The 16,073-nt window shown below is 37.9% G+C and overlaps 1 protein-coding gene across 10 annotated transcripts in view; it reads right to left on the bottom strand.

Annotated features, from left to right (window-relative positions):
- Positions 1-16,073, bottom strand: part of SULF2 (sulfatase 2) — a 150,783-nt gene that overhangs the window by 26,459 nt on the left and 108,251 nt on the right. For all 10 annotated transcript variants that reach the window (XM_030503287.1, XM_030503292.1, XM_030503285.1 and 7 more), the window contains 7 exons: positions 15,516-15,667; positions 11,900-12,069; positions 7,397-7,547; positions 5,429-5,604; positions 2,221-2,349; positions 1,240-1,296; positions 413-542 (listed from right to left, as the gene is read on the bottom strand). In XM_030503287.1, coding sequence (XP_030359147.1) covers positions 413-542; positions 1,240-1,296; positions 2,221-2,349; positions 5,429-5,604; positions 7,397-7,547; positions 11,900-12,069; positions 15,516-15,667 — 965 coding nt within the window. The remainder of the gene's footprint in view (positions 1-412; positions 543-1,239; positions 1,297-2,220; positions 2,350-5,428; positions 5,605-7,396; positions 7,548-11,899; positions 12,070-15,515; positions 15,668-16,073) is intronic.

The raw sequence follows: 16,073 nt of genomic DNA, 5'->3' as shown, positions 1-16,073 counted from the left end.
TTGTTAAGAAGAGGGATACACCAAGTTCATAGAATGTTATTTTTCCATTATTATATGTAATTCCAAATAATAACAACAAAATGAGTTAAATTAAATTTGGAAGAGGCCAATCTGTTAAGTTTGTACCTTCTCATCACTAATGAATCTCAGACCATGTTCTATTTGGGGAATAAAATGTTAAAACAGCCCAGGCAGTTCTCTTAACAGTAGTCAGGAATCAATACAGAGGCACTTGAATCAGCAATTTCCTGAATGACAGTCAATCTCATAAATGCTGTAATACGGTTTTGAGCAAAGGCCACAGAATGAGCCATTTGATTTATAAGCTGGCATTGATGACAAGGTGAAGGACATTGTCACAGTTAAGCCCAACTACAACTGCTTACTTTCAGTCAGGGTTACAATGCCCTACCTGGCCAAGCTGTTCACAAGCTGTTTGATACTCAGCTCGCTGACAAAGGTCTTTCACACGCTGGTATTTGGGTAAAAAGTTTTCTTCTTGGGCATCTACCTTCTCATTCTCCCTCTTATGCAGCAGTTTACTGGAAAAGGAAAAAAAAAATATTTCACATTAATATTAAATCCAAGACATACATAGAGTTTGCTGAAAAGGTTCAGAGCTGTAGGTTATCTGCCAAGTCCATAGCATCACTGGTTGGCAAAACTTAGTAGTCCAGTAGATACTAGCATGTATCATCATCTCTGATAACACACAAGTTACTCATATCGTGCTCTCAGGGAGCATACAAAAACATACAAACCCAAGACAGTGTGTTTCATGTCTGATTGGCAGGCAGTAGCAACAGCCAATATAAAGAAACCATATCCTCCCCACTCTGTACTTTGCAGACCCTTCGTGCTCCACGTTATGTATTAAGGCAGAGGCACAGGGGGAATGGCCAGCAGATGAACACAGAGAGAGGAAGGGTTATTCATACTCCCATGATACAAGTAGGAGGGTGGAGGGCAGCAGCTGAAAGAAAAATAGGATGCCTTTCCATCTCTCAATCCAAGTAAAGCTTCCCTTCCCCCACCCCAACAGCGCATTTATGCAGGCTGTAGGCAAAGGCCATACATTCCCTTCTATCACACAATCACTGCCATTAGGCATACTGCAGCCGTGTCCCTGCTGGCACAGCTAAATGGCTTTAGGTCTGTGGTAGAGTGCTGCTTTGGCTTTAGCTATTCAGTATCCTTCTATTTAAAAAGACTGGGCTTTGTGATTAACACTTTCCTTACCCTCTTTCCACTAGGAACGAGTCTCTCCACACCTTCATCTTTTTCTTTAAATGGAACCTGGGAGGAAATGAGGAGAGGAAGAAGCAGTTCCCACAAAACAAATAATCAAGTTATGCCCCAGTTTTCACTCCCACCCCCAAGTCACACAAGAAACATGACATAGGGGACATCCAGCTTTATGAAGCAGGCACATATGCCTCTCCAGTGTAAATGATGAACAAACACAGGACAGATTTGTTCTCACAGGGACAAAATCCACAACAGATTCACACAGTACAGCTATTTCAACATAAGCATGTTTAAGGCACAGGGGATTAACTGAATTGTCCTTGATCACAAAGGATCGCAAATTAAATCAGGATTTCCTGACTCCAGTTTGGGCTCTTAACCTGCACACTACCCACAAAGTATCCTATTCTAAAGCAGCTGCTCCCTTCCCCTTCTCCCTCCACCCAACTACTTGTAAAGCAAATCTCCATCCCTTTTTCTGCTGATATTCCCTACCAAGCATCCAGTCTAATTCTCCTCCTCATTCTCCAACGAAAGTATTGATGGAGGTCTTAAATAACTGTGCAATTCTAAGTGCTACCCTGTCTTGATATTACATTCTGATACACAACCAACCCTTTCAACTCAATTATTTTGCAATTTATTCAATATGAAATACTTTGCTACAAATGATGCCACAGAGGCACTTAAAATCTATAACTCATATAGCTAAAGACCTTCTTGTGTAGCCCTCTCACTGCTACAAAGATTACATTTAGTATATCCAGATGCCATATAGCTAGTATATGAACCTGACAAAATGAAAATAAATAAATGAAGTCAGTCACAAATTGCCAAACAGGCAGTGAATGATGCACTCATATAAATGGTAATTTTAGTATATTTTCCTTTAAATTTGCTGCATGTTGCTGAATACTTGCTCGATCTTCCATACAAACAGATGCATGTTTCCAGGCATGTTTCATTTCTTACCTATTCAGTGGTCTCTCAGAATCCAGAAGCTTTAGAATGGATTTACCATCCATATCAGATGGAATATCCAATCCAGCAATATCCAGAATGGTAGGTGCAAGATCAATATTCAGCACAATGTGAGGATTCCTGAAAAAACATATGAGAACCTGGTTTAAAATCTATGCAATCTTATCAAGCGACTCCAGCTCTTCCACAGAGACCAGGGATCTGAAAAGGCTTATCTGTGACATCTGCAAAGCAGAAAAGAAGACACAATCCAATTCCTTTCCCTGATGAGAATTGAAATGTAAAAGATAGGTAAGTCGCATAACCTCAAGAGGGACTAATAGGAAGATTTAAAACTTCATCACAGAGCGTTTTTGAGAAAGCAAAGTAATTCATAAGGCAAAGTTAGTTAATTACTGCTAAAGAGGGTTCAAAAGTCTTTCAAAACATGAGAAAGCACTGGAAAAACTCCTTGGGTGTCTTACAGAATCAAAGTGTCTGCCAAATATGCTGATGACTTTATTAAAAAGTAGATTTGGCAGGTAGCATATGCTTTATCTGTTTCAAAATATGGTACAGAAGTAAGTACCTCAGCTCATATCACAGCAAGCATGTTCTGAAGAGAACATGAGAATATATTGCTAGACATTACAGTAAATAACTAATAGTTGCTGTTAATGTAAGGTTTGAGACAGAAGAAGGAAAGGATCAGCAAAGAAAAAGCAGAGAGGAAGCTGTTATGGAGAAAAAAAGGCAGGGGGGAAGACAGAGGGAAAAGAACAGCTTTAATTGAAATAATATCAATCTTCCCAAGCACAGAGTTATCCATTCTGCAAACACTTAGAAGCAGCCATACTCTGTCACTCAGCAGAGTACAGCACATGCTCCTCAGCCATCACAGTTTAACAGGACAATATCTGAACTCAAACCGACTCAAAATTTGGTTAAAACATTGGCATCAACTCCTGAGCAGTACAGACAGCTCCTATTCCTGGATCCCTGGAAATGCCACAGCTAAATATGAGTGAGTTCACAGATCAGAGCACCTAGTTGCACAGCCCAGCATCCAGTAGCTAAATAAATGCCCAAATTTCTAATCATGGGACTTGGTTTTACTACGGGTCTGGTTTTGCAGAACTGTTTTCAGTTGATGTTGAACCTTACAAACTTATTTCAAATATGTCTATGACAGTGTTGTGTAATTACTCACAATATTATATATATATATACTGTGTATTAGCTGTGTGCTATTTCTTTTCCTTATTTCTTAAGAAAAAAAAAATAATCAAGGAAGGCACTCAATTTCTTAAAAGTGGGGAAAGAAAAGAAAGCGAGCACAGTGCTCTCCAGGCAGTCTTCTACAGCACTGAACATAAAGAATCACCGTGGGATGATCTGCCGGCACAAAGGCAGGATGGGACCAGATGGGCTGCTATATACATGTCAGTGCAGAATTCTAGCTCAAAATACAGGACAGAAGAAACCTGCTGCACTCACGCTAATTAATGAGACACCATTTAAAAATTACTACATTTTTGGGCAAGCGAGCAAACAGGCACTGACAAGAGCATGGATGATGAATTAAATTGATGTACCTAATTTGATTTTAATTACTAATAATTATGGTGTAGCATATTTGGTAATAGAAATGAGAGCTTAGTAATGACTTGCTACAGTGACTGCTGTTAAATCTTCATTGGTATCAAAAGGGAGTCATGACAATTACTCTGCAGGAAAAACATAAGCTTCACGCAAAGCATGGATGATTGAAGTTCTACCGTTTAAAGAAAATCAGGCTGAAAGGCAGGATCAATTTATTATCTGATGTACTCCCTCTCCACCTATTTTATTCTGTTCTTCCTATTTGTTGTACTGTGATGGGCTCTGTTCTGTTAGACCCCGTCAGTCTGGCTCCTCTGATTCTAACAGAAATATTTTTTCACTTTCAGAAGCCACTGAAAAATAAAATTCAGTGGGAAGGTCTCACAGCTTTTATACATGTCTGGTTGTAAAGATCCTTGAACTAAAGCAGACATGACGCAGCTGGTCTCTAGCATTGCACGTTGCAGAAAAACTAGCTCAGTCCACTTGGGCATTGTCTTTCCAGTAAGACCAAAAACTGCAGTTGAAGGGAAAGAGCATGTTCTTAGAAGGCTATTGCAGCTCACTGGAAATTCTGTGTTGCTGCAGACAAACTTCTTCCAGTGCTGAAGTAATATGTTTAATTCCACCTGAGAAACCCCTCCTCTGCTCTTTAGAGAAGTAATATCATTTATTTCACATTCATAACTGCTGTAAATAGATTAGACATACAATGCAATATCAACTGAATTTAACATTTTTGTGCCTACTGATCATGTGAATCAGTGAATTTAAGCAGCAAATGGAATGAGATTTTTTAATAACTGTTTGCTACCATATTACACACTAGATCTGCTCCTCTGTGGTAAAGACAAAAAAAAAAAACTGTGTGGAAGACTTTGTGTGTGTTAATTATGCTAAAACATGCACACTGATATAAATAAAAGGCAGCAAATTATGGCACTCTGTCCAAAATCATTACTTAAGTGCAAATATTTGCTATTGAAATAATTGCTTAGAAAGTGTATTTACATAATTTCTTAGCTGATCAAAGCTACCACTTTAATTAACAGTCATATTCTGCATGCTCATGTGCATCCGACAAACAGCCCTCACCATGTAATCTCAAAGGATGAGCCAAAAAGAATCTTTTGTGGATAATAATGTATGAACTATTATGTACATTATTCTTCATAAACTGAAACAAGTGACTCCACTCTAATGTTCAGCAGTAATTATGTACTGTGGCCATGAACATTACACAATATATTTTTATCTTGAACATGTCATAGTTCTGTGTATTATTTGCACCCCCCAAAAGGAGGCAAATAAACATTTCCTAGATGGGACTTATTTCAAAGCGGCTTTTTCAGCTACATCCACAAAAGCGTAGTGGCTTGTACTGCACACCTACACAAGCACAAAGGCAACGGCATGAAACCTCCACTGTGTTTTACCAGCACATGCTACCAGTTCTGCTTTGAGCACACATATTTTTCTGCCAAAAATGAGGAGGAAGTGAGTCAGGATGGGCAGAATTTTGTGCCTCCATTTGGATGCCAGATCAATACAACTAGAGATGTGAACACAAAGGGTTTTTCTGGTCACACATACAGACACACACTAGCCAAGAACTTACAAGGACCCAGCCTCCACATTTGGACCTCGGACGTAGAAAGGAACTCTGATGTCAAACTCGTATGGCATGGACTTTCCTTTCACCAGCCCAAACTGCCCAATATGATAACCATGGTCTGCTGTGTATATTATATAAGTATTGTCCAGTTCACCTGTTTCAACCAGGGTATTGTAAATCTGAAAAAAGGCAAAACAAAATATGAAATTCATTCCACCAAGTAGTACTATATGTAGAATACTGGATATAATTTTCTGCCTATGTGCAATATACAAATAAATAACAACAGTTCAGGATGGCACTGAGTTATCATGATGCACCATTTTACTAACTGACTACTGTGCCTATTACAAGACAAACTTGTGGTTTTTGTTTTAAGGCACACACATTAGCATGCCACATTTTCAGCAGTGTTTGGGTTCAGTATTTTGCACGAGAGCTGTCAAGATAGCACTAAATAACACGGGAACAGAGATAAAACTTTCAAGGTGATACGCATTTTTGAAATTTTCTCTCCACCTTTATCTCTTTCCTGCAGCAAACAATTTTAATAAAATGACAGCATTTTGAATCTCACACTTATTTAAGCAACACTGAATGATCTTGCCTTCAGACAAATGAGTCCCCGTTATGCAGAATATTTGCAAAATCTCTTCCAGATAAATATCACTCAGTCATACTCGCTCACTGTGGAGAATTAAGAGGAGCTTTAACTCTGTGGTTGCTTCTATAGATTTACATGAGAATCTTTATGTGAAGTGTACCAACTTGAACACCAAAGATCAATTTTTATGTGACATTTTCACTTGCAAAGGTAGGAAGGTGTTGGGGCACCACCAAAGCAGTGCCTCATACAGATCCAGAACACACCAGCACAGGAGAAAAACTCTGCTGCTGCTGTTGGTTTGGGGGGCTTTGGGGATTTTTTTATTCTTTTTGGGGTGGTTTAGTCTTTTTTTAAATTTTGGGAGACTATTAGATTGATATAACTAAGTAGAAAAGATCAGGCTTACTAAAGAACAACCCAACTGATTCTGCCTGCAGTGAATCACCCAAAGTGAAACCATTTTACTAAACAGAATATCAAAATAGTGTAGTAAAATCACCGATCTCTCCTAATGCTGGTATCTGATCCATCTAGACAGGCTCATTAATGTGAAGCAGAAATCATACTTGCCTGAATCAGTAATTATAAGACATTACTAACAAGTTGAAGCAATGACATCCAGATAATCTCCTCTTTGCCTTATAGGACTCCTCTTACTTTATGTTCTACTTTTTTTGAATAAGATTGCCAAGAGATAAACAGTAAATTGCAATACCATTAAATCTGCCTTCTCATAACTGGAAATCCATTCTTTTTCAGAGTAGCTTTTAGCTAATTCAGGTATTTCTGTTCAAGACACCCAGCCTGCACTAAGACATTTCATTATTACATAATGCAGACTTAATTAAAAAAAAAGAAATCTAACTATATATTTACTTCTAACATGTAACATCCCAGGCCTGGATTACCATGGGATTATTCCAGTTAGGACTCCTGAAGCATTACTTTTTTCTGCTGCTGTTTTTATTCTCTCAGAAACGCAGTGTTACAGGATCAAAACAGGCCCGCACAGTTAGGCAGTTATTTCCAACAGGTTGTAGGATGACTTGTCACTATGAGACGATACATTTTTAGAATTTACATTGTACATCTTTTCAGGCGATTCCTCCCTCTTCCCTTAATCAATAGTGGCTCTGTGTTGATAAATCAGCTCACTTACACCATCCAAATTTAGCAGATGAGGATACTTACACACTGAATAAAGAGGCAAAATCCTCAGAGCTGAGAGGATTACACAATGTTAAAACACTAATGCAGTCCTTCACATCATTCTTTCCCCCTTATCTTCATATACAGCACAGCTTGAGCTTAACCCAAGAATCAAGCACCTGTTTCGTCCTCAAAAAAGTGACTATTGAACCTACCATCTCCATAGAGTCGTCCACAGACATGAGTGTCTGAAGGCGCTTTCTCTGTAGCATGTTAGTGAACTCCATGTGTATGGGCTTCATGGGTCCTGTATACCGCATTATCCAGTGCTTGTCTGGGTTTGGAGCATAGTTATAACTGGGAGTGCTAAAGAACAGAGAGAAAACCAGAATGTTTTAGCAGTGTAGAAAAAAATCCATAGTAATGCATACCAGTAATTTCTATTTGATCAACACTACAGGATTTATTCTCTGAGGTGCACAAGAAAATATTAGAGTCACTTTGGCAAAATCTTATACTTTCATGTTCCATATGAAGGATGGGAGAATGAAAGCAACTCTGGGGAATAAAAAAAGAAGAGTAAATATACATTGTTTTTGCAGGGTTATCCAGACTAACATTGATACATTTCAAGGCCAAGAGACTAGCCTCCTAAGTCTAATTCCACAAGCATGATCTGGATGGAGCACGTACTACAGAGTTCCTACTCACATAATTGCTTTGCTTTCACCCTGTCACATTAGCACCAAGTATTATGGCTTGTGCAGCTGTTTAACAATAGCCATAGAACTTAGTGAAAAGGTCCTACTATGCTCAACAGCTTTTTTGAATTCAACATAACTGGCTACTTGAATGCTTTCACACTCATGCACCCAAAGAAGCATGGGCACCCTACTCAGTGTATCAAACTGCATAAGAAGTGGATACACAGCCACGTTTTAAAGACCTGCCAAGAAAAGCAGGGTAAGGGGAAACAGGACTGTATTTTGCAGACACTTTCAAGCCACCAACTTATTTCTGATCATCAGAAGCCTTAATTAAAATTCCTGCAAATTCTCAAGAGCTGGATTCAATGTCCTCCTGGAATCTCGTTGCCCCTCCAAGTTCTCATGATGCTGGGACATGACTTAAGTGATGAGGAAAAATATGACTGATCATCCATAATTTCACATTGTTGGCAGTTCCAGAGATTGCTTTTCTTTGCATAATAATATTGCTTTAGGTTACCTGAATCGAAACAAGACTTATTTTGATATATCATTACCATGATGTTGACTCTCTGCATTACCAGCTCACTAGAAAGCTCTATTATAGCTTATATTTGCAAGAAATATTATTTTACCTACCATATCTATTCCTAAAAGTCATTACTTAAGATTGAGAACTCTTTGTCAATTCTCTTCACACCCTGGCTCAAGAACATCACCTGCAGTCTAACATCTTACAAATTACTTTTCCTAAGTAATTTGTGAGGCTTCTTTTTTTCCTTCAAAGCAACAGAAGTCAGTCTATGCAAATGTGCAAGCAGAGGGTGACACAGTGACACAAGAAAAATAGCAGATTTTCAGTTATTTTCTTCTTCCCAACACACAATTTCCTGATAGATTCAGCTCTTACTTGGCAAATATCTACTGCTGGTTTTGTGTATGAAACAGAGCAGCAGGGTTAGTTATTAAGATAAACAATAGTAATATAAGTTGAAACTTCTCCTCGAAATACTGTATCTAATGCATTTTTGAATATGGCAGGTAGTCTTAAGAGTTTTAATATAAATATGAAATTAATAATCTGACAGCAAAATGTTTGATGCTGAAAGCGTCTGTTAGATGCTATCTGAAAAATGTGTGTAGGCGACAGACAAATGGAGGCTTCTTCATACAGGGAGGAAAGGGCTGGTGTTTATTCTCTCTGTATTGTTAATAGCCTCTTGAATTTCAGAATGTTATTGTGGCTGAAATAATGACATTGCTCCTTTGAAAATGCTGACAGTTATAGAAACTGTTGCTATGCGAAGCCCAGAATGAATCAAAAATGCTTGGCAAACTCCTTTTCAGCTTACTTTGTGATTTCCTGGTTGATTTGAAACCTCCCGCTATTTAATCCAACCAAAGCCCATGATTTTCTTTGATTACTACAAATGTAACCCTCTTACACATAACAGATTTGTCTGTCTTATGGGAAAAACCCACAAATACAACATTCTTAGAAGTTAGTTAAGATAACCTCTTCAAATGTATTCAGAAGATAAGTCCTAGTCTGACTGCATCTGGCCTTGGAAAATATGGGTGGTACAATCTATTCTCTATAGAAATAACACTTCTGACCACTCTTACACTGCCCAGCTGTTGCATTCTTGGCAGCTATCAGCATAGGCAGTAAAAAGGGAAAACCAACCATATAGACTAGTGATTTGCTATGTGATTGCTGGTTCATGTGAGTGATTTTCAAACAAGAAAAGACTGTAGATGCACACGAAAAGAAGCTCTATAGAACAAGACAGAGAGACTGCAGGATGAGGAGGAATGATCATACCAGCTAGTGTATGTAATAATAGAAGCAAGAGGACAACAGCATAAATTAGCACAGAAATACATACCAGAGTTCCCAAGCAAAGTACTCTGTCAGTTTATGCTAAAATCCACACCACTAACTTCTAGCTATTACTAACAAGGCTACACAGTGCAGTGCGGATGTCAACCAGTGTAATCATTGCAGTGTCACCGTCCCTTTGCTCTGGGGACACAGCTCAAGAATCCACTTGCAGACCTTGCCAGCGCTGCCACAAGAACTAGCTCTGGGCAAGGACTTTGGTCAGGGTATTGCTTACTGCTTTAGGGCAATTCTTAAGAAGGGTTCCACCTGATAGTTCCCTACCATATCCACATGACAATGAAACAGTGAGAGCTGCCTACACCCCGTTATCACTGAGGGATTCCCTGGAGTGTGGGAACAAAGGAAAAAATGGGAAGTAGAGAATTAATTTGTACATACAGTGAGGGAATGATGCATGTTCTGCATTTTTACATTTAATGTTAAACCCAGGCCAATGAACCCCCTTACAGTTTATTACTATTATTATTTAGTGCCAAAAAAATTCTTTAGAATAAGATTGGCAGTTTCTTTACACAAGATGTACATAAAAGCCTATTTTATGTTCATATCCAAAAGAAAAACACAGTTCCTTGATGTACTAAGATAATTTGTTTCTTTACAAACAAAATTTGGTTCCATGAAGTGACAGTTCCTGTATAATTGTCATTGTAAGAAAAGCCACCTACAACTAAAAACAGTTTTGTGTAACTACTTTATGATAAGGAAGATAAACCTAATTTGTGTGAAAAATAGAATTTAAACTATGAGCAAAAGAAAACCAGACGTAGTTTCTATTTTTCATTGCTGACCTTCCTCAAATCCTCCTAACCCTTTTTCATTCGACTAGCATAATTAAATTGCTACAGAATGTTGCTTGATAAATGATTATTATCTCTGAGATATGAATGCCTTCCAAAGGAACTTCTAATACAAGTGAGGTCAATACAGGGTATAAACTGTGGGAAGTTGCTCATTTGGCATTTCTATAATTTTCATTTCAAAGACAATAAATGAGCGTAAGACAGCAAACAATACAAAATCCTGCATTGCTGTAGATCTAGGACACAGATTCTCTTTGGGGCACAGCACAAAAGCATGAAATATGTAATTCTAAGTTACGCAACACCTGGACAATAGAACAAAGGAAGCCTTTTCTCTCAGACTCTATTTTAAATAAAATTAAAAAGCTCAAATAGCTTTCACTGGACTTTGGACTAGTCCTGAGCAGCTTCAGCTACCAGTTGATTATTATTTCCATTACTTCCCAGCTCCTTCACAAATCCAAAATAAAACAGAATTCCCCTTTAAAAAACTAGGGGGGAGGAAAAAAAAAAAGGGCATGTAGGATCTAAATGACAAATGCTGAACATCAATGAAGGCATGAAGCCAGTAATTAGAAAAATATTGGAGTATGTTCAGTTGTGCTAAAGCCGATTTGGGAGAATCATTCATTTTATCAGCATGCGAGGAGACGTCTGTAATGGAGCATTACAGAGCTGTGAAATGTCTCTGTGCTATAAACAAAAACCATCTCCTCACGGACCACATGAACATGTTAACTCAGGAATCAGGTGATACAGCTTTTGGGACCCGTTCAAGACACTGTACAGACATAACACCTCATTCAGAAACAGCTTGTCTACTTTGGTGCTGCAGGCCTGTATTTCCTTTCTTTCTATATATGAAACAGAAGTACTAAGTATTGCATACTACATGATTTTTGGTACTACCATAAAACAGTATTGTTTATACCTAAGGAGAGGGAGATAGCTTCTTTCCCTGAAGAGATGACAGCCCAAGAATCAGATTTTGATGCCCCCCCGCTCCAAATAAAACAGTGCTTTTACTTCCTAAATAGGTTGTAACAATGTCCAATGAATTCAACATGCATCTTCCCATTTATCTCAGTGAGCTACAATGCTGAATTCTAGATACAGTCACCATTCTCAAGATACTTGTACAAGCCTAAAGAGGTTAAAAAAAAATAAAAAAATCTCAAAACTCTTCTTATGTATTTGTGACAAACTTATGCTAAAAGTATTACAAAGCAAACAAGGTTTTCCCAGAGGTACCCAGGACTTCTATATTCCTCAACCCGGAAATAAAAGGGTTTTATTTTTCCTTACATGTGTTGTGATGCATTAGGAAAGAGATGTGAGTACTGAGGGGCTGAATCTTCTGGGCCGTGAGGAGCAGCATGGCTTATAACCATCAGCACAGGCCTGTGAGGGTACATCTTCTTTGAGATTCTGAAGAAGGTAATACTGTCATTTGTAATCAGATCGGTTAGATAATCCTGCAAGTAGAAGTAAAAGTATAATGAGATAGTTGAAAAATAATTTCAAGATGGGGGGTGAGATAGTAAGGGGACGTCTGACATTTTAAGAAACAGGAAAAAAGAAGCTACTTCACTCAGAATGGGAGAAGGGAGTAAGTTGCAGATGTTAAAACTTCAAAAAGCAAAACCAAATCATTCTTTCTTCACTGCCTAGAAATATGAAAAGCCACAGCTTCCTCTCAGAAATGACTATCAAATAGGATTCTTTCTTGCTAGAGTGCACAATTACATTCTGAAGATCACAATACTAGATATAATTGTATTAATTAAAAAAAAAATAAAAAAATTTACAGGTCAATTTATTTGCTTTTTGGTGTCGATATCTTCAAGGTGTATAATCTGACCTTAACATCATAGAAGTGCTTTGAAAATCCAAGTAGCTTGATGTTTCTTTTTCTTAACCTCCCTCTGAACCAGAAGTCACTAAGCTAGAAGATGCTGGGCTAATTGGACCAAAAACTCATTCAATATTACTGACACAGTGACAATCTGATAGAGATTTAGTTCTATCAAATAAAATGCTGAGAATACAGAAAACTTCCTTTGGAAGATATGGACTATCTTTCTAAGAAGTATCGTTATTATTCTCCTGGTATCTGCTGGAGCTATATGGATTGAAGACAGTATTTTTAGTGACAAGCCATGTTCTCTCTTAGGCTGCATCACAGGAAACGCTGCAAATACAAATATTTCTCAAACATGAGTAGGATATGAAACTGCACCTTTAAAAAGAGAATAACAACTGTTATATCATAGCTGAACATAAAATCAGACATAACATCTGCCCCGGTCAAGTGAACAACTACAAGGTGTGGTACATATTGGATTGAATCTTCTTGTAAGCGCAGTTTTCTATCTGCAGTTCAGTCTCTTGCTCCTCTTCACCACAGCCAATGACCTTGATCTGGGAAGTCAGCTTATCATCCATCAAAGGAAGCCTTTTTCACTGACTGTGAAAATTTACTTTCCCCAAGTTATTTCCTGTGCATCCCAGAACAAGGCTGACAGTGTCTTCGTTTATCATTTTACACATTGGTCCCAGCATGGCACATATCTGTTATGAAACTGCCATGACTACGTTATTGATGTGATATTTTCACTCATGAAAGCAGGTGTAAATAGGCATAATTCCATCAAAGTTAATTGAAGGATCCTGCTTCATCACCATATGCAGGGGAAGGGAGAACGTACAATAAGCCAGACTAAAGCAAAACTGGCTTCTGAGCATACTTTTAATATCTGAGTCCATACTCATAGCTGAGAGAATACTGGAGTGCTCTCAAAACGGCACTGACGTTTATCTGAAATGTGCCTCTTTTTTAAGCTGGTTGCTCACTATCTTAAGTGTGTAACTCATCTTTGATTCAGCCATTATAAAAGCATAGTTTCAAACTTCATTTTGAAGATAATTTTCACCTGGTCAAAGTGAAAGTCACTCAAATTCAACACTGCAAACCCAGGCCAAAAGACCAAGCAGAAACACTTCCCCTAACAGATTTCTTTTTTTAAAGAGGTCCAGATTGCAGAGGTTGGTGCAGACTGTGCAAATGCATACGAAACCACACATTCATCTAAAAAAGTTGACAGAAACTGAAAAAAGAACAATCAAAGTAGAACATATCCTGTTGGAAAATCTGAAAGAATTTGCAAAGATTTGATTTTCACAGGATTAGCGCTCAGCAGTTGCTTTCGAGGACAGGATCAGCAATGTTTTTTTGCTAGTTTTCCACTGGCACATAATTAACAATGTCAAGTAGATAGGGCTAAAAAATAATCTGATTATATTGTTCATTGCTGGAAAATTAAATTTCCAGCAACAAAAATGGCAGAAGCAGTCTTGTATGTCAGCTTCTGTTTGTTCATTTGAACTCCACTGTTACCACCAACAAGTGCTGTTGCTCTGCGTACTATCATCTGTTTATTACCATAGCTCTCTATTATGCAAGAATATGAAGATTATAAAAACATTTGTATTTTATCACTTTTTTTTTATTATTATCAAACTCAGTAAGAAAAACTAAACCAAATGAAAACCTAAACATTTTCAAGATTACATACATAAACCAGAGCTGAGAATACTGGAATATACAGGTCCCTGATGGCTCCTTGGAGCAACGGGGAACAGCGCCCTATGAAATCACTTGCCTGACACTGTTCCATGTAAGATCTATTTCCGTCATAACGTTTTTGGTACAGAGCTTTAAAGATTAGTTCTCTCATTCTTCATAGATGAGAAGGGAAATAAAAGACAAATAATTCTGTACATCAGGTGCCCTTTCCCCTTGGCAGCTGGTGATAGCAAAGGAAACCCTAGAAGCCTGTTAAGTTTTATCTTTCAACACAAAGTACATTCAATTAAAAATGACAAATAGGGGAGGGGAAGGGAGAAATCAGAGACATCAGCCTTTCAAAGGAAAATCTGACTGTGAACGTATTGCTAATGAAACACAAATATGGAGGCAGGATTTGTGCTCAATAAGAGAGAGCAAACCAAGTCTTTGTTGACTTAATGTCACTCCAGAGCAAGTCACCTTCCTAAGTTATACACTACTTAAACTACAGCAGTTTATGGGTAAATTTATTTACCATCATACTTCAGAGACAATTCGGGCCATTTTAGGAATTCACAAAAGCTGGTTCCTTTGGAAAGATAACACATTTGGCTGAAATAAACATATTCCTGAGTGCAAACAGGTAACTGAGCTGCAACATGTGCTAGATGAGGGGAAAAAAAAAAAAAAGGGTTCTGTATTTGACAATGGTTATCAAGCATTTTAGTATGTTTGGCCAGGGTATAACATCCTTGCAAGGATATTAGGAAACATATGTGCCTGTAACAATGCACAGAGATATAAATTTAATAGTTACATTCTCCTCTCATTCAGAATAATCCTAAGATATACGCCAAGATATTATGAATCCTCCATCATATTACGGCTGTGAAACAAGTTCCTTAAACTAATATAAAAAGATGGGTTTAGCTGGAGGGAACTGGATTCTTATCTCATTTACGCTTGTGTAACTCCACTGGAGTCAGTTCTATACCAGGGGAATAGATGACAATCAGACTCAGCACACAATAATTAAAGTATACAAAGTACAGAAATTGTTATCATGCAGCTTTTAAACCGATTTTCACATCTTCAGCTCATAACGCATAATACAGTCTCAGGACATTTTGTTTGTTTCCACTGCTGCTAACAATGTTTTCAGTAACACGACCCTCCCGGAACGGAAGATAAGGAGAAGTCCAAACACAACGCCTATTGGGTTGTAGCTAATGTTACATGGAGCAGCTTTCATGTATGAAAAGAATTCTTTAGTTAGATTGAAACCGTGAAGCACAACCTTCTTGCAGTCACACCCAAATGTTAAAATAACAGAAATAAATCGATAGGACCTACCCTGGAGTAGTCATATCCATGCTTCTCCTTCACTCCATTTCTACAGAGTGTGTAGTTATAAAATCGAGAGTTTTTAAGTAATCCAACCCATTCTTTCCAACCAGGAGGCACATAGGAGCCATTGTATTCATTGAGGTACTTTCCAAAGAAAGCTAGGGGTAGAGAAAGCAGAAGCATAATAAGAAGGCGTAACAGAAACACTTCAAAGACACCTCATTTAACCGTATTCTTTCCTCTCTGTCTCTTCTTAGAGGAGCTTTGTTTTCTTCATTCCAATACATGTAAGATAAAAGATAAGTTCTCAGTTTGCCTGTGTTTATTTCAGAGCTCCAGATCTTATGATTTACAACCTGACTACATAAGAGAGAAACTGGACCACAATTACCATTATATTTTCTTTATTTTCTGATATATTCAGATTCAGATGAACAAAACAGAGAATGCCTAACACACTGCTGGCTGCCACATTATCTCATTCTGCTCTGAATCACCCAATTTAGCTACATTTTTCATTTTGGTTACACCCACTTAAGCCATCTCCACCTAAGGAACTGGCAG

Source organism: Strigops habroptila, chromosome 13, assembly GCF_004027225.2.
Source record: "Strigops habroptila isolate Jane chromosome 13, bStrHab1.2.pri, whole genome shotgun sequence".
NCBI classification, from domain to species: Eukaryota; Metazoa; Chordata; class Aves; order Psittaciformes; family Psittacidae; genus Strigops; species Strigops habroptila.
The sequence above is the reverse complement of the archived record's forward strand: the minus strand, read 5'-3'. Positions and strand labels throughout refer to the sequence as shown.